General features: G+C 46.3%; 1 protein-coding gene across 11 annotated transcripts in view; it reads left to right on the forward strand.

The window, feature by feature from the left end:
* The window catches only part of LOC134339494 (adhesion G protein-coupled receptor L1-like), a 666897-nt gene that overhangs the window by 638352 nt on the left and 10503 nt on the right, over positions 1 to 18042 (forward strand). For 6 of the 11 annotated variants that reach the window (XM_063036054.1, XM_063036055.1, XM_063036058.1 and 3 more), the window contains 3 exons: positions 4614 to 4782; positions 11069 to 11236; positions 12892 to 12988. In XM_063036054.1, coding sequence (XP_062892124.1) covers positions 4614 to 4782; positions 11069 to 11236; positions 12892 to 12988 — 434 coding nt within the window. The remainder of the gene's footprint in view (positions 1 to 4613; positions 4783 to 11068; positions 11237 to 12891; positions 12989 to 18042) is intronic. The other 5 variants (XM_063036065.1, XM_063036056.1, XM_063036059.1 and 2 more) reach the window with 1 other exon arrangement.

Consider the following 18042-nt stretch of genomic DNA (forward strand, 5'->3'; position numbering starts at 1 on the left):
CTTTATTGTCATTCTAACCATACATCAGCTCTGCAGAGCAGAATGAGACAGCGTTTCTCAGGAGCAGTGCAATCATAACATAACAAACGCAACACTAAATAATAAACATGACAATAAATAGTAGAACACAACAGCCACATGTCAGTTAAAATCAAGTTATAAGTGTCCAGTGCAAGTTAAAAGTGTCCAAAGCAGAGTCAGGTAGAGCAGCTATTTAGCAGTCTGACTGCCTGTGGGAGGAAGCTGTTTAGTAGCCTTGTGGTTTTAGTTTTGATGCTCCTGTAACGTTTGCCTGATGGCAGGAGAACGAACAGTTCATGGAGAGGGTGTGAGGGGTCTTTAATGATGTACCGTGTCTTCTGGAGGCATCGACTCTGAAAGAGGTCTTGGACAGAAGGTAGGGAGACCCCAATAACCTTCTCTGCTCCCCTAACCACCCTCTGCAAGGCTTTTTTGTCGACAGCACTGCAGCTGGAGTACCAGGTTGTGATGCAAAAGGTCAGCACACTCTCAACCACACCTCTGTAGAATGTAGTTAAGATGTTAGTGGGGAGAGATGCTTGTTTAAGCTTCCTCAGAAAGTGCAATCTCTGCTGGGCCCATTTCACAATCCCAGTGCTGTTCCTGGACCAGGTGAGATTGTCCGAGATCTGCACCCCAAGGAACTTGATGTTTTCCACTCTCTCCACTGTGGAGCCACTGATGCTGAGGGGTGTGTGCTCAGGCTGAGACCGTCTGAAATCGACGATCATCTCCTTGGTTTTGGTGACATTAAGCATCAAGTTGTTATCACTGCACCAGCTCTCTAGGTGTTTGCCCTCCTCCCTGCATATTGTTTTATCATTTTTGCTGATGAGCCCCACCACTGTGGTATCATCAGCAAATTTAATGATCAGGATTTAATGACTCGGGAGGAGAATCTAGAATGAAAGACAGTTTCAAGATTACAGGGCGGTCATTTATAACTCAGGTCCATAGGAACTTCTCACAAGGGAGTGGTGAATCCCTGGAATTCGAGAAGTAGACAGATAAATTTTTGGAAGATCAGTTGATTATGTGTGATGGGGAATTTGCAGGAGGAGGAATTGAGTTGTAGGCCAGATCAGTCATGATCATATTGAATGGCCGGATAGTTTGTGAGGTGTAGTAGCCTTTTCCTGCACCTATTGTGTTGTAACCTCCTGACCCAAGGCTAGGTTCATTGATAAACCCAAATAAATGGGTCTGTGCCCCCACCTTCACTTCCCTCCACACATCTGGGGCAGTGAGGAGGTGGATAAGGGATCTTACACACGTCCACTCCTGCGAAAGAGAACTGTGGCTCCTGCAGAAGAGAAGTCTTCTCATGGCTACCACACCTTGGATCTTGGCCACCCCCAAACTGTTCACGGGTTACTTCCATATGCCCATGGAGAATTGGTGAGTGCTAGCTCCCTTCGCTGTTAGCTTGCCAGGCTGTTCCATGGTGGAATATCTCTGTTCCCAAGGATCTGAGGCTACAGAGCCCAGGCCTCAACTGGATCAAGGTGAGACAGGAGTTGGTTCCCTTAGGTTTTGCCACCAGTACTGGAGCATGACTTGCAGTGGGATTACCAGCAAGTCCTTGCACAAGAAGTACAGGTCATCTCCAGGATGGAGTTCTCAGTCTCCTGCCTCAACACAACCTCCAGAAAGGAATGGACACAGAACCCACCATCTTCCTGGTCATCCCCTTCATTTAGTGAGCCAGGCCCGAGAGTTCACAAACCCTCTCAATGTGTATCCGTATTCTGCCTTGCCATAATGGCGGCCGATGTATGATCTTCGTCTGAGTTACTTGAGCCAGTACAATTGCCTAGACCCATCCTATTGTAAGCACACCCACAAGAATCCCTTTGCATCAGCTGGCTAGTGCCTACTATCACTCCCTGCAACATGCATCAGCAGCCTCCCTCAGAGTGGAGAAGCAAAACCTCGTATTGCGTCTAGGTAACCTCCAACCTGATGGCACAAGTATCGATTTTCCTTTCCAGTTTAAAAAAAAATTACCTACCCTCTCTTCTTCCTCTGTTCCCCAGTCTGGCCTCTTACTTCTACTCACCTGCGTATCACCTCCCCCTGGGTCCCCTCCTCTTTCCCTTTCTCGTACGGTCCACTGTCCTCGCCTATCAGATTCCTTCACCACCAGCCCTTTACCTTTTCTACCCGCCTGGTTTCACCTATAACCTTCTGGTTTCTGACTATCTTCCTTCCCTCCCCCACCCCCACCTTTTATTCTGATGTCTTCCCCCTTCCAGTCCTGACGGAGGATCTCAGCACGGCACGTTGATTATTCATTTCCATAGACGCTGCCTGACCTGCTGAGTTCCTCCAGCATTTTGTGTGTCATGCATGTATCAATCTGTTTTCTCATTTCACTGTGTCACTGTGATGTGTAAACCACAAGGATGATATTGCCATTGCCAGCCACTTCTCTCACCACTATTGTTTCCTGCTCCTCCACTTACTGCATGTCCTCCATCTCTTCCTGCCCTGTATCCTGCTTATCAGGGAGACCTCACACAATGAAAGGGCAAATAAGCAAAGATTTGCATTTGGAAGCTTCGCCTGACGCCTTACCAGTGAAGTAGCAGGTGACTGCATAGTAATGAAGATGTATGATGTTCGGCAATGCAGATAGATTGTAGAAATCATGAAGCACTATTGTTAGGGAGCATAGCCGGCAGCTTTCATACAACTTCTGTTTGAGGTTAGCTTGTACGTTTCAAAGGTTCAAAGGTCAAGTTTAATGTCAGAGAAATGTATACAATATATATCCTGAAATGCTTTTTCTTCGCGAAACCTTCACGAAAACAGAGAAGTGCCCCAAAGAATGAACGACAGTTAAACGTGAGAGCCCCAAAGTCCCCCCCCAGATCCCCCTCCCGCGTGTAAGCGGCAGCGAGCAATGATCCCCCCTGCCTCCACCAGCGAAAATAAACGTGCGTCGGTACTATCACCAAGCCCAAACGTGTGCTAAGCAATAGCAAAGACACAGACTAAAGTTACCCCAAAAGCTTCGCACTTCATCCGAATCTGACAACCCACAGGTTCTCTCTCTCCTTGGCAAGGGAGAGGTAGGTGTTCCCCGTTTTCACAGCGAGCAGGAGACATAACAACAACCCGCTGGTTTACGATGTTAAAAGTCCATTTCGTCGCTTTTTTCAAGCTCTGCGCCTGAAGATCGCAAAGACCTCAGGTCTTCGGGCCCACAGCGAAAGATTTTCTGGCCTCCCCAACATCACACGAGTCTCCGCCGTCACACCGACCCTCGATCCGCCTGTCTCCAGAGCTCCAAGATCTTAGGCTTCCCAACACGAACAAGATTCTCAGGCCAAACCCTTGGCATGTCGCATAGCGGCCAGTCATTGAACCCCGAGAACGGTCCCATTCCCACAAAGAACCGAAGCCAGCGTGTAACACCAGGTCAGGGTCTTCAACAGAACCCTGAAAGGAAAAAAATAAAGATATTAAGGGTAGAAATAGAGCTGTTTCTGAAGGTGCAAGCAAAGGAGTTGCCGTTAGGCGCCATCGTTCCTCATAAGCTCTACCCCAAATACATTTATGACTTCTCTGTCCATGGCAGGGAAGTCGGGGGTGAAGGCATTCGACAGGGAAGGGTTTGGATTGTCTCCTCACTGAGCTCCAGTCCTGGGGAGCCGTTGGCACTCAATCCCTCCCCAGTGCAAATGCCCACCCACCCTTCCTTCTATGTTGAGACTCAATGGAAGAGATAAAGAATATGGGGAAGGTCAAACAGGAGATTCTGCAGGTGCTGGAAATCTGAGCACACACACAAAATGGTGGAGGAACTCAGCAAGTCAGGCAGCATCTATGGAGGGGAATTAACCTCTCAGGGGCCAAATAGTTAGAATGTCAATGGTGTATGTGTGTGTGGGGGTGGGGGGGATGGAGGATGGCTGTATTGTGGACTGTGGTATGGTTTGTGTGAGTCTAAGAGGAATAATTTTGATGTATAGCTTTGATGCACTTTGAGATCTCTAAACTTGTTGTGACGTTGCTATATCTGGTGAGGGTTCTCACACCTGGAGAACTCAATACATTAAGTTAGCTCCAATCGTGCTCTTATCATGGCCTGTGGATTTCCTGGCCCCACCCACCCCTACTGCACAGAACGTCCCTTTGGTCATGTATCGCACTGATGTAAATATGGCGGCTGCCATGGAGTGCCACCCCTTTCCGTCTCTCCGTGGCAGCCATAGTATGTGTGACCATGGGGACTGTTTCCCTGACTACTGCAGAGCCTAACAATTGCACTGAACTTTTCCTGGCCCCCAGCGACAGCCATTCACGTCACCACATCATCTTCCTGGATCTAATGGACTCTTGACATTTCCGCACACTTGACTTCTTTGAGCAGGACTCAAATCGGCACTGACTGCAATGTTTTAGCATTTGTGAGCGAGTATCTTTTTTTTTGCTGTTCAAGCTGAAGTTGTAACCAGTACCTTTAAAGGTGGTGCAGACAAAACAATAACATTTCCTTCTTGCCCCATTGCAGACTGTGGTTAATGGGAAAAACTTCTTGTAATTGCAAGTGAGGAAACTAACTGCTGCTTCTTGCTGTGTCCTAGGTCATGGGCGTTGGGTGCGATCGCTCTCCTTTTCCTTCTGGGTCTCACCTGGGCATTTGGCCTGATGTTCATCAACGAGGAGTCCATGGTGATGGCTTACCTGTTCACCACCTTCAATGCCTTCCAGGGAATGTTCATCTTCATTTTTCACTGTGCTCTCCAAAAGAAAGTAAGAAGTTTTTCGAAGTCCTGAATTTTATTTTCGGAACCTAGCTCTTTTGCCAGTGAACAGAGGAATGAGGGAATTGCAACTGCCGGTTCAGTCCTAACCTTGGTTACTGTCTGTGTGGAGTTTTCATGTTCCCCTGGACCAGAAGGATTTATTTCAGGGGCTTCAGATTTGGCCCACATCCCAAAGATGTGCAAGTTGGTGATTTGGCTATTATTAATTGTCCGTACTGTGTGGGTGGGTGATGGGAGAATTATAGGGGAGTTAATGAGCATTTGAAAGGCTGTAGATACTTGGAATTGATGGGGATTGCAATGAGCTTCAGCAAAGACCCAAACAGCCATATTACCTCCCTCCATGTCGTAAAGAAATGTAAGATATCCTTCAGCCCTTTTGACTTAGTTCAGTTTCAGGTACAATGGTTGATCCATGACATATACCCACTTTCACCCATTTCCCTTCATCCAGTTGGTTAGCAAATCTCTAGCATCTGAGATTCTAAACCATTAATTTTCACCTACCAACTGGCACCTCATCGAAAAAGTTCATAGTTCAAAGTAAATTTATCATCAAACTACATATATGTCACTGTATAAACCCTGAGATTCATTTTCTTCTGGGAATACTCAGCACATCTATAGACTAGTGACTACAACAAGATCAACCAAAGTGCAGAAGACAATAAATATAAATATAAGTAAACGAGAGCATGAGATAATGAGATAGAGTCCTTAAAGTGAAATCATTGGTTGTAGGAACATTTCAGTGATAGGGCCAGTAAGTGTAGTTATCACCTATTACTCAAGAGCCTGATGGTTGAGGGGTAGTAACTGTTCTTGAACCTGGTGGTGCGAATCCTGAGGCTCTTGTACCTTCTACCTGCTGGCAGCAGCGAGAGAGCGCGACCTGGGTGGTGGGAATCTCTGATGATGGATGCCGCTTTCACATGAAGGAAAATGATTTGTGTGTACCGCCAAGATGTTCCACTGATGCTATTCCCTGTGGTGTTCCCTTCAGGAAAAGAAAGTGGAAGGTTATTGGCACAAGGATAATGTGAGTGTCTTTAAGAAGAAACTGAGTAAGAGCGAGAGAGGGCACACTCTGAAAGGAAATGCTAATGCGAGGATGATCAGTTGCAGGAGATGTTTATTAAGCTAGGTAGACTTTCTCCCCATTCCCACACCAACATGTTCCTCCTCGGATTCCTACACAGCCAGGTTAAGGCCAAACACAAACGAGAGGAACAGCAGCCACATATTCCACCTGGGCAGTGTGCAACCTGACGGCATGAAGATCGAATTCTCCACCTTCCAGTAATTGTTTCCCCTCTGTCTTCCTTTCACTCCCCACCTGATTTTCCTGACACTCCCCCACCCTGTCATCTGCCTATCTCCTACTGGTTTCCCTATCCACCTCCCTCCATTTAGTCTATGCTCCATCTTTCAGCTTCCATCGTAAGCCACCCTTAGTCACTTTCACCTATCACTTCCCAACCAGTGTCGTTGTCTCCACTCTCCTTTCCTCCATCTGGCGAACAGTCATCCTCACTTGGATCCACCTGCCAGCCTTTGCTCCAGCCCACTTTATTGAACTCATTCAGATCATCGCTGCTGGACTATTAATTAAAACCAAGATGAGGGAACATAAACACGAGGAATTCTGCAGATGCTGGAAATTCAAGCAACACACATCAAATTTGCTGGTGAACGCAGCAGGCCAGGCAGCATCTCTAGGAAGAGGTACGGTCGACGTTTCCGGCCGAGACCCTTCGTCAGGACTAACTGAAGGAAGAGCTGAGGGAACATATCACTCCCATCCTAACTGAAGTATATCACGATCCATTTTTGCTTTATAATCCCGCTCAAGCTCTCAGGTCTTCATCCGAAAGTCTCTTAAATTTAAAGGATCTCCCTCAAAATATAATGGGCAGGTCAGGTTTTTTTGAACTACGCTCCTAAGCTGTGTAATTCAATACCTAAAACGCTAAGGGATGCAGACCCAGTTGATACTTCTAAATGCCAGCTCAAACCCTATTTATTTAACATTGCATTTTATTTTCATGTTTGCACTTTAGCCCATTGTAAAGCAGTTTGAGCTACATTGTCTGTATGAAAACTGCTCTACAAATAAGTTACTTTTATTATTATTCTCCTCTCCTTTTTATTCTGACTGTCTCCTCTTTACCTTTCAGTCCAAATAGAGTCTTGACCCAAATCATCTCCTGTCCATTTCACTTCATAGATATTGCTTGATCTGCCGAATTCTTCCAGCTTTTTGTGTGTTGCTGCAAATAGTTTTTTTTTCTTTCTGTAAGCTTTCCATAAAAAAGCACTTGTCTTTGGAGCTTAGCGTCTCTGTGACAATGAGGGGTCACCCTCTTTGTCAGGAAAAAAAGTGATTGTTTATCAAATGGTGAAAGATACTGGTGCTATTGGTTCAAGAAACCGCGGTCTTCCTGAGTACAAATCAGAAAGTTAATGTACAGGTTCAGTGGCCAGTGAGGAAAGCAAGTGGTATATTGGATTTTATTGCCTGAGAACTTGTTTGAGAGTCATCATCTCTTTCAGATGGGAGAAAGTGAACAGGCTCAAGGCATTTAAACTCATTCCTTGATTAAATATGTTTAACACTGCACATTACTGGTGTGAATTTGTGAAAATCAAAGTGCGGGTTTTGAACTGTTTCTTGGACACTTGATACCAGTGAAACTGATGATTCTCTGTGAGTTCTGGGCAGTGACACTGCAGAAAGAAAGATGATATCAAGGAATAAAGAACTGAGACAAGGATGCCACGAGAGACTGCAGTTGCTGGAGATCTGGAGCACACAAAAATGCTGGAGGAACTCAGCAAGTTAGGCAGAGTCTATGGAGGGGAAAAGAACAGTCAATTTGTCGGGCTGAAAGCACGAAAGAAAGAGGGCAGTGGTCTGAAAATATGATGGAGGGAGATGGGGAGTAGGGGGAGGAGCACGAGCTGCAGGTGATAGGTGAATCCAGGTCACAGGGGAAGGGGGAGAAAGGAATAATGTGAGAAGCTGGGAGGTGATAGGTGGTGAGGTATTGATAATAACTGAGCAGCCAAAGACAGTGAGCACTAGTAGAAAGCCTGGGGACAGTGTGAGCAAGTATGAAGCCGACTCCAGCATCAGAAATGTGCGTCCAAAAGAGTGTAAGTGGGTGCAGAGTGTAGTGTAAGGACACTTGTTGTAAAGGAAGAGCTTAGGTCCATTTATCACCATCTAGAATAGCAGAGCTAGCAGTTACTGATCGGCATTCAGTGCGATGTAGGATGCTGGCTGTACCCTCAGCAGCAGATGGTGCAGCAGAAGCAGTCCATCACATAATGAGAAAATGCTCTTTATTGGCCACCATTAAAGGTCAACGTGTTCAGCTAAAGGGATGGCTGATATTACTGCAGGCTCCATTTGTCACTTTTGTAATGTTCTGCTGATGGCCAAGGCTTTGAGCAAGAGCATAAAACGGAGACACCGAACTGCAATCTGCCCATTGTCTATAAGAAACATTAACCATTACCTGTCACCCAGAATCAGGAGATACCATCTGTGATCACTGCACAGAGTCATGTTTCAGTAGGCGTAGCTTGCATTTTTTAAACCTTCATGTTGGAAGACTTAGGAAACCAAAGAGCGCCTCATTAAAGAAGCTCTTGAACCAAGAGCATGTTAAAGGAGGAGCAAGGTTGAGGGTCAAGGAGAGATAATGAAGGAATTTGCAAGCACAGCACCTTGGCGGCATGGGTAGTACTTACAAATCAAGAGAGCAAAATTCCCGAGTTTCAAGACTGTAGGGGTCCACAGAGGAAGGGAGGACAGCGACCTGGAGGTATTTGAAATGAAGAATGAGGATTTGGAAATCAAAGAATTACTTAACTGGGAAGCAGTGTGTCAACAGAGGTGGTTAAACAGGATGGTGCAAGTTTGGACACCGCAGAGATCTGCATGAGCTGGCGTCTATACTAGGGGTGGTCGATCAGCTGGAAGCATTGGAATAGTCAAGGATAAGGAGAGGATGAGGGAGGTGAGGCTGACAAGTGTCAAATGATGCTCAGACCGAGACAGTAAAAGGGACTGAAAGAGTCATGGAGAGATACAGCATGGAAGCACACTGAATTCACACTGACTACCAGCCACCTATTTTCATTAAACCTACAATCATCACTGCTCTCCCCACATTCCCATCAACACCAGCCATGTTCTGCCACTCACCCACATACTAGAGACAACAGAGCAGCCGATTGACTTACCAGTCTGCACATGCTTGGGATATGGAAGGAAAGCAGAGCACCTGGAGGAAGTCCACAGGACCACACTTAGGATGAACAAACCTCATAGGCGGCACCAGATGGAGTTCAGGTTTGAACCCCAGGTCACTGGCTCTCCGGTGGTGGACTTACTGCACAGACTGTGAGTCGGCACTGGCAAAAATGCCACTAACATGGCGAACAGAGATGGCTCTGCAGCCTCCCCAGCAGCCCCTCACCAATATAAAGTGCCTCCATTGCACCAATAATCGTTCTCCTCTTCCAAGGATAAAACGTTCCTGGCTACCTGTGGCCGGGTTTCTTCAAATGCTAGCCATTGGGCTGGGGGACAGGTGTGATGTCACACCCAGGAGCTGGAAGAGTGGCAGCAGGCAGTCTAGGTGCCAGGTGACCGGTCTGAGAGAGCTCTGGCTCTGAGGGCTACACGAGTAGTAATTTTCACCACTGGCCCATTTCAGAAGCTCAGGGATTGCAAAATCTTTGGAGGAGGCAGCAAGATACACTCCTTCCACCCAGAGAGGAGGCAGAGGGGCAGTATGCAGAAACATCAAGTGGTATTGGATAATCCCACTCACTACCCTCACCCCAATCCCCCACCTCACCCTGATCCCCAGCTCCACCGCATCCCTTCAGCCCTACCCCATCCAAACTCCACTTCTGCGTTCCAAGCAAAATGAACAGAACCAGCCTCCTGCCCCAGTTCCAGCATTTGTTTAGACCTTGTACGTCAGTTCTACTTCTCTGCCTTTGGTTCCACGTCCCTCTTCATCTAAACTTGAATGAAAATCCATCAACCACCATTTTGGAATTTTTAGTTGCCCCTCTCCCAGACACAGTCGCTGTTTCAGAAGATGTTCATAGTTTTTCCTTGTTTGAAGTTCCATAGACTCTTTCCTGGGCTCTTTCCTGAGAACTAGTAAACTATCTGTGTACATGTCATTAATTCCTTCATATCAGTTGTTCCCAATTTTTTATGCCATTGAATCCTACCATTTACCCAAGGTATCCACAGATCCCTGCTTTATATCAACTTGAATATTTCAGTGAAATAATCCTTTAATTCTTTTTACTCAAGGGATTGCAGGATGTATTTATGCAATTTGTCTAAACACTGACCAGCTTGGCCCCAGTGTGTATAGGGAGGAAGAGATTTAACAAAAGTGCTGGAGGAACTCAGCAAGTCCAGATGAAGGGTCTTGACCCAAAATGCGACTGTCCATTTCCCTCCATAGATGCCACCTGACATGTTATATTCCTCCAGCGACTTGCTGTGATGCTAAGGAAGAAACAAGTTCTCTGCATTAAGAACAGGCTACAGCGGTGGGTTGACTCCAGGGCAGAAGGTTGAAGTTGACTGTAGGTGGTTGGGGGAATGTGGGCATTCAGACAAAGCCAGATCAGTGATTTTCAGGGTAATTAGGACTGATGTGCAGCAATAGGGTCTAGGCCCATTAACGTGGAGGGGATCAGGGGGCTGCAGCTCTGCCCCGTGAGTTAGAGGTTGGTGTGAAACGCAACGGTATTGTCCCAGTTCCCAGGCTTGGTGCTGTCACTGAATAAGAGGCAAAGTCACAGGCTGAAAGCTGAGAGTGGGTGGATTCAAGCGGGGGAGAGCCATCTGTAGTCAAAAGAAGATGCGAGACTAGAGGAAGGGGCTCCAGGTGGATTTGGACTTCCAAGAACAAGAAGTGATCTAGTGTTTGAGGGAAGTGGGCTGGAAGGAGCTGAAGAAAGTCTAACACCAGATCCAGTTTGAACTCCATGAAGGCAAGAACATTGAAGAGTGATTGCTCAAAGTTATAGGCAGAGTTGGTCAGGCAAAAAGGCAGCAGTGAGAATGGAAAGAGAGGGAGCTGGGGAACATTTACATCCTGGATGTTGAATCCCCCTGTGCTATTCCCAGATCAAGCAATGAAGAGAGGACAGTTATCCGAGGAACACGGTGGTGGTATCAGCTGGCTATGCCCCTGTCACCTCTCCCTCTCTCTCCACTGCATCCACAGGTCCACAAGGAATATAGCAAGTGCTTGCGACATGCCCACTGTTGCAGCCGCCCTGGGGCCGGAGTCTCCCACGGCAACCTGAAGACCTCCACCATCCGGAACAGTAACCGGTACTACACTGGTACTCAGGTACAGAATGCTGCAGCAAGCAGGAGGATGGCGGAAAAGGTCATTGTTTGACACGGTTGTCTCCAGTCCACGTTGTGTGGTTGTCCGTTTTCTCAGACGATTGGATCTTCTGTGAGCGGGCTGTGGGTACAAATCTTCCTAAAGAATCCATTTCATCAGAGACGGGATCACTGACGAGACTGGGTTTAACCTCGCCCCCGTGCTCTCAGCCTACTTATCACCCCTTCACAGCTGGTTGGTAATTGTCTGCAGCCAGAGCTATCCCCTAACAATGTCGTGCCCATAGTCCCTTGTGTATGAGCAATGACATCTCCCCACACAGAACCAAATCCCAAATAACATGTGTTGACCCCAATTCCTTCCTCTGAATTTCCCCACCGCCCCCCCCCCAGCCATGAAACCCATCTCCAACCAGGCTACTGACACCAGTAGAGAAGTAACTCGGGATTACTGACAGACAGGTTCTACAGTAGCACTGGGGTGGTGATTCTTCTCATCAGATAGCATCCACTTCGATGGACCACCCACCCTTGTGCTCTAATTCCATCTGGTTTGGTCAGCAGTGCAGTCCTGCTCTGTTATTGGCTGCAATGTGCAGCCTCGCGACTGTTAATCGGTGGATCATTCAGCTCTGGGACTGTGACTGGGGAGGTGCCTCGGCCCTGGGACTGTGATTGGGGAGGCGGTCCAGGCCTGGGACTGTGACTGGGGAGGCAGTCCGGCCCTGGGACTGATACTGGGTGGATGGTCCAGTCTTCTTTCCGTTTCTCTAAGAAACTCCTAAGTTTTGAGCCTGGAGATGGTGGGCAGGAACACGGGAGGACCATATGGTGCTTATCCATCTCGGGCTCACGGCCTCCAGCTTGGCCCAACCGGACCGGGTTACACCGCTTTCTGGAGCTGCCCTCCATCCAACTTAGCTTTCTCGTTAAGCAGACTCCCGGAGCCATCGTCTGAGAAACCGTGTCATGTGTCTTGTCCCTGTTTCCCCTCTCCACGCTTCAGCAGTGCAAATCCGTCTCTGTTCCGGCTCCCTGCTCTGCTTGTTCTGCAAATAATTCCAGGAGCGTTAAGCATTTGACCACGTGCCTGTAAACCATGGTTTACTGTCATCACTTCTGTCCTTGCCCCAGGGACTCGAGCATCAGTCTCAGCTGAATAGTCATCGATGTTATTTGGGGGGTATTGGGGGGAGCTTCAGATAAAACCAGGAACCCCGCAGACTCCAAGTTAATGGTAAAAATCCAAGGGCATCATTTTGAGGAAAAATGGGAGGTTCTCCCAGGTGTCCTGGCCAGAATTTTAACACTTCACAGCCCATCTTTTTTTATCACCTTGTTGTTTTTGAATTAGCCTGTGGACAAATGTCCTGGAAGTTGACTGCACTTCCGAGGACTTCATCAGTTGTAAAGGCCTCTGTGCCTTTATGGTCATGAACAGCTCTGTCGTACATATGGAAAGCTTCGCAGATCCTGCTGTCACTCTAAATTTTCCCAGGAGGTTCAGTGCAGCTCCTCCGTCCACGATCTCCATTATCGGTGGAAGTCAGGGTTTTCTGGGTGGAAGTGGGTCCCTCCTCGGTTTGTGTAACGCGGATCGTTGACCTGCGACACCTTTGTCTTCTGTGGTTGTGTTTTGCCCTCCGCCAGCACTTTGCACTTTCAGCTGACACACACTCTGACCTCCACTTGCAGAGTCGGATCCGGAGAATGTGGAATGATACCGTTCGGAAGCAGTCAGAATCTTCCTTCATGGCGGGAGACCTCAACAGCACTCCCACCCTAAATCGAGGTGATCATCCAACGGTAGCTGGTCTTGCATGTTGGGCTTCAGGGTTCCTATATATGTGGGGCTGGTGATTAGTCAGTCATGGAGAAGACAGGACATCTACAAGGCATTAGACCCATCCCAGTGGTGCCCGTGATGCTGCTACAAGTAAGTTTTTGCAGTCAAAGATCGAGCATATAGTACATGCACAGGTGCAATGAAAAGTTCGCAGCAGCATCACAGGCACTCAGTATTAGAAGCACAACGGTCATAAGAAAAATATAAACATAAATCATCCAAAATGATGCAAGAAAGGACACAATAACAAAAAAGTCCATCTTAGAACAAAGTGGTCATTAGTGTTACTATAATGAGGTAATGACTGCGGTTATGCAGGTTGTTTCAAGAACCAAATGACCGAAGGGCAGTAGCTGTTCTTGAACCTGGTGATATTCTTATCAGTATCTTGTGTTCATTTCTGTCACCCATCATAGGATGAAAAGGCTTTGGAGAGGGTGCAGAAGAGGTTTATCAGGATGTTGCCTGGTTTAGAGGGCATGTGTTATGAGGAGAGATTGGACAAATTTGGGTTTTTTTCTCTGGAGCAGAGAAGGCTGAGGGGAGATCTGATAGAGGCTCATAAGATCATGAGAGGCCTAGTTAGAGTAGACGGGCTATACCTTTTCCCAGTGTTGAAATATCTAATACCGGAGGGCTTGCATTGATGTTGAGTAGGGGTAAGTTCAAAAGAGATGTGCAGGGCAAATGTTTCTTTGCACAGAGACCAGTGGGTGCCTGGAATCCACGGCCAGGGGTAGAGGTGGATGCACATATGATAGGACATTGAGAAGCACTTAGACAGGAATGTGACTGTGTGGGAAATGGAAGATATGGACATTGTATAGGCAGATGAGATTAGTTTATTGGGTACTTGATTTAGTTTGGCAAAGCACTGTTTGCCAATGACCTGTTCCTGTGCTGTACTGTTGCGTGTTCTATGATGCAGGACCGGACTTCTGTAGCTTCTGTCTAATGGTGGGTGCAAAAAGATTTATTTGTTTACATACTTATTTATTGGGCTGCGGTGTGAAATAAGCCCTTCCAGCCCTTTGAGCCATGCTGCCCGGCAATTCCCTAATTTAGTCCTAGCCTAATCAGGGGACAATTTACAATGACCAAATAACCTACCGACCAGTGCATCCTTGGACTGTGGGAGGAAGACGGAGCACACACAGGAAACTCACACAGTCACGGGGAGAACATACAAACTGCTTACAGGCAGCAGTGGGAAATGAACCCAGGTCACTGGTACTCTAAAGTGTTGTGCTAACCACTACACTACAGAATGGCATGGATGGTGGGGGTCTTTGATGACAGACATTGCCTTTTTGATGCATGTTAACAAATCAGAGGCGTCTAAATCCGTACCCTGAACCTTTTTAAATCGGCGCTCCTTAACAGTCTCTATAAATGACTTGTTGATGTGAGGTAAATGTTGGGGATGTGCTCTCTGACTCTGCCAGCATTTATTCCACATCCCTCTTTGACACTGAACTGAACAGTTCAGCAGATCATTTAACTTTCATTTGAGGAATTAAAATGACAAATAAGCATAGAACATAGAACAGTATAGCACAGAAACAGGCCATTTAGCCCACAAAGATATGCTGAACTAGTTAAAAACCAAATCAAAAACAACCAAGCACAAATCCCTCCTACCTACACCATGTCCGTACGCCTTCCATCTCCTATGCAGTGGTGTGCTTTGGCAATGGCATCAACACGGGTGATGCCAACAGGCTCAATCAACTGATTGGAAAGGCTCGCTCTGTTGTAGAAGTCAAACTGGACACACTGCGGCTGTGGTAGAACAAAGGACCTATGGAAAATCCTGGCAATTCTGGACAATGTTTCTCACCCTCTGCATGCCACCTTGGCTGAACAGACGAGCACTTTTAGTCATAGACTAAGACAATTGCACAGCTCCAAAGTGTGTTATATGAGGTCATTCATACCATCAACCATTAGGCTCTATAGTGAGTCAACCTGTAGCCAGGGAAGTGATGACTCCTTCCTGTTAGACTGTTTGAGGTAACTTATTTTTTATTCTTTCCTAGTTCTCTTCTCATATTGGTATATTTATATATCTGTGCACTTGTAATTCTACTCTGACACCGTAATTTCCTTTGGGATCAATAAAATATTTATCTATCTAAGGTACTTGCCCTACCACCATACCAGGCAGCACACTTTAGGCATCCGTGTCTCTCTGAGTTAAAGAAACTTACCCCAAGCATCTCCTTTGAACCTACCCCCTCCCACCTTCCATGCTTGTCCTCCTGGTGCTAAACATTTCATCCCTGTTAAATAGATATACCCCGTCCACACTATGCCTCTCTTAATCTTACAAACCTCTTTCAGATCTCCCCTCAGCGTCCAGCGCTCCAGATAAAACAAACTAAACTTGGTGGTGATTCTTCCCTGAAGGATTTTAATGAGCATAAAAGGGTTTTACAACAGTCCAGTAGAATTCTGATGTTTGTTTTAAATTCCCTGTTTGTTTATTAATTTGGATTGAAATTCTGACATGTCTTTGTTCCATGTCTCTGAGATTCAGCCCAGTAACTTAAGCACCACATTACTCATGGCATGAAACTTTAAAAGGAAATGTTTCTCATTAAATTGTTAGATCTACCAACTCAATTACAGTGATCAGTGGCCAATATAAATGTCTTAGGTTTCCATAAAATCATTCAGCTCCTCAGACCTTTCCTACCATTCAAGACTAGTCTGTATCTTCAACTGCTTCAGGTCTGTAACTCTTAATAAACACAAGTGGCTCTGTCGATGCTGGAAATCTTGACTATCACAGACAAAATGATGGAGGAATTCAGAACTCAGTAGCTTCTAGAGGGGAATGCACGGTTGACATTTAGGGATGAGACCCTTGAACGGAACTGGAAAGGAAGAGGGAAGGAATCTAAAAGGAAGAAGGGGAAGTGGGGTGGTACCAGAAGGAGGTGACGGGCAGGTGAGGGGACGGGTGAGAGAATAACCAGGATGGTGAATGGAGGAAGAGAGAAGTTGGGTGGGGCGGGGTAGAAATTACCAGAAGTTGGAGAAATTGTTGTTCATTCCATCAGGTTAGAGGCTGCCCAGAAGGAATATGAGGTGTTGCTCCTCCAACCCTTATTAATCAGGCTGCAGATTAATCAGAACTGCTTTGGAGTTCTTTATAAAATTTGACAGTGCCCCATTCCCAAGTCTAAAATCTTTCCTCAAATTCTTATACTTTCTTGTTTAAATTGGCAGTGATCACTTCTCAGTTTAAAGAAGGAGATCAGTGAGGCTTCAGCTTTTGTATCCAATTTTAACTCTTAATAAGTGTAACGATCTCTTTTCTGAAATTGGCCTGAGTTGCAAAATATATAGGGGAGAACTCTGGGTTTCTATGTTCCTTTGTGGAAGTAAATGTGGGGTGACTAGGTCACAGGGGAAATTATTGAGGGGTGAGGATTATTCCAGGAGCCTAAGAGAACTTGATGTACAAAATTACTTCCCTCTACGTTGTAAGACAATATAGAAATAAGTACCTTATGATAGCAATCTTGACCAGCGGAGATCAGATTGTATATCTCTGTTCTGACTCTTACCACAGAGTTGGGAGGAAACACACGTGTTCTCTCTGTGAATGTGTGGGTTTCTTCTGTGTGCTGCCTCCTTCCACCTCCCAGAATTATGCAGTTTGCCACTGTAGACTGTTTCAAGAACATAAGCAAGATGCAAAAATCCAGGGGGAATCCATGGGAATGTTGGGTGGAAAAAGTAAGATGAGCATAAATAGTTGGTTGTTGGAAGAGCCTGTTTCTGTACTATATGTCTATGACAAAGCTCTTAACCATCTTAAAGGTTACACCTTAATCTTCTGTACTCAGTGGACCCCCTGTTTCCATCCAGGGGGTCAGTGTGGACATGGTGGAGGATTACAAATACCTGGGGATACGAATTGACAATAAACTGAACTGGTCAAAGAACACTGAGGCTGTCTACAAGAAGGGTCAGAGCCATCTCTATTTCCTGAGGAGACTGAGGTCCTTTAACATCTGTCGGACAATGCTGAGGATGTTCTACGAGTCTGTGGTGGCCAGTGCTATCATATTTGCTGTTGTGTGTTGGGGCAGCAGGCTGAGGGTAGCAGACACCAACAGAATCAACAAACTCATTTGTAAGGCCAGTGATGTTGTGGGGATGGAACTGGACTCTCTGACGGTGGTGTCTGAAAAGAGGATGCTGTCCAAGTTGCATGCCATCTTGGACAATGTCTCCCATCCACTACATAATGTAGTGGTTGGGCACAGGAGTACATTCAGCCAGAGACTCATTCCACCGAGATGCAACACAGAGCGTCATAGGAAGTCATTCCTGCCTGTGGCCATCAAACTTTACAACTCCTCCCTTGGAGGGTCAGACACCCTGAGCCAATAGGCTGGTCCTGGACTTATTTCCTGGCATAATTTACATATTACTATTTAACTATTTATGGTTTTATTACTATTATTTATGGTGCAACTGTAACAAAAACCAATTTCCCCTGGGATCAATAAAGTATGACTATGACTATGACTATAAGACATCTATGTGGCAAGATCCCATTAACCCATTCAGCTCCACTGTCATTCCAGTGCACTTGGAAGTCACTACGCGGACTCTAAGGCTAATGTTTGTCACCAGTTCTTCATCATCACTTGGCCGAAATCCTGAACACTTTCCCCAACAGCATGGTCACCTGAAGAATGGCAGTACTTCAAGCCTAAGACTCGCCCTCCACCTTGAGGGTGCACAATAAATGCTACACTGTCAGGCATGCCCATATCAAGTAAAAATATTTCTTTTTAGGGCAGCCCAGGTATAATCCCATTAATGACTTACTTACGTCCATCACCCCTACTGGGGCATTGGCCACCAACAGTAACTCACCTGAGGGCTTTTTATGGAATGGGATTGCTAGCCCTATGCCCAACCCACTTACTTTCGCAGACTGTCCATAGTGGAGCTTATAATTCCATTGTCTATATTTT

This window comes from Mobula hypostoma, chromosome 29 (genome assembly GCF_963921235.1).
Source record: "Mobula hypostoma chromosome 29, sMobHyp1.1, whole genome shotgun sequence".
Lineage (NCBI taxonomy): Eukaryota > Metazoa > Chordata > Chondrichthyes > Myliobatiformes > Myliobatidae > Mobula > Mobula hypostoma.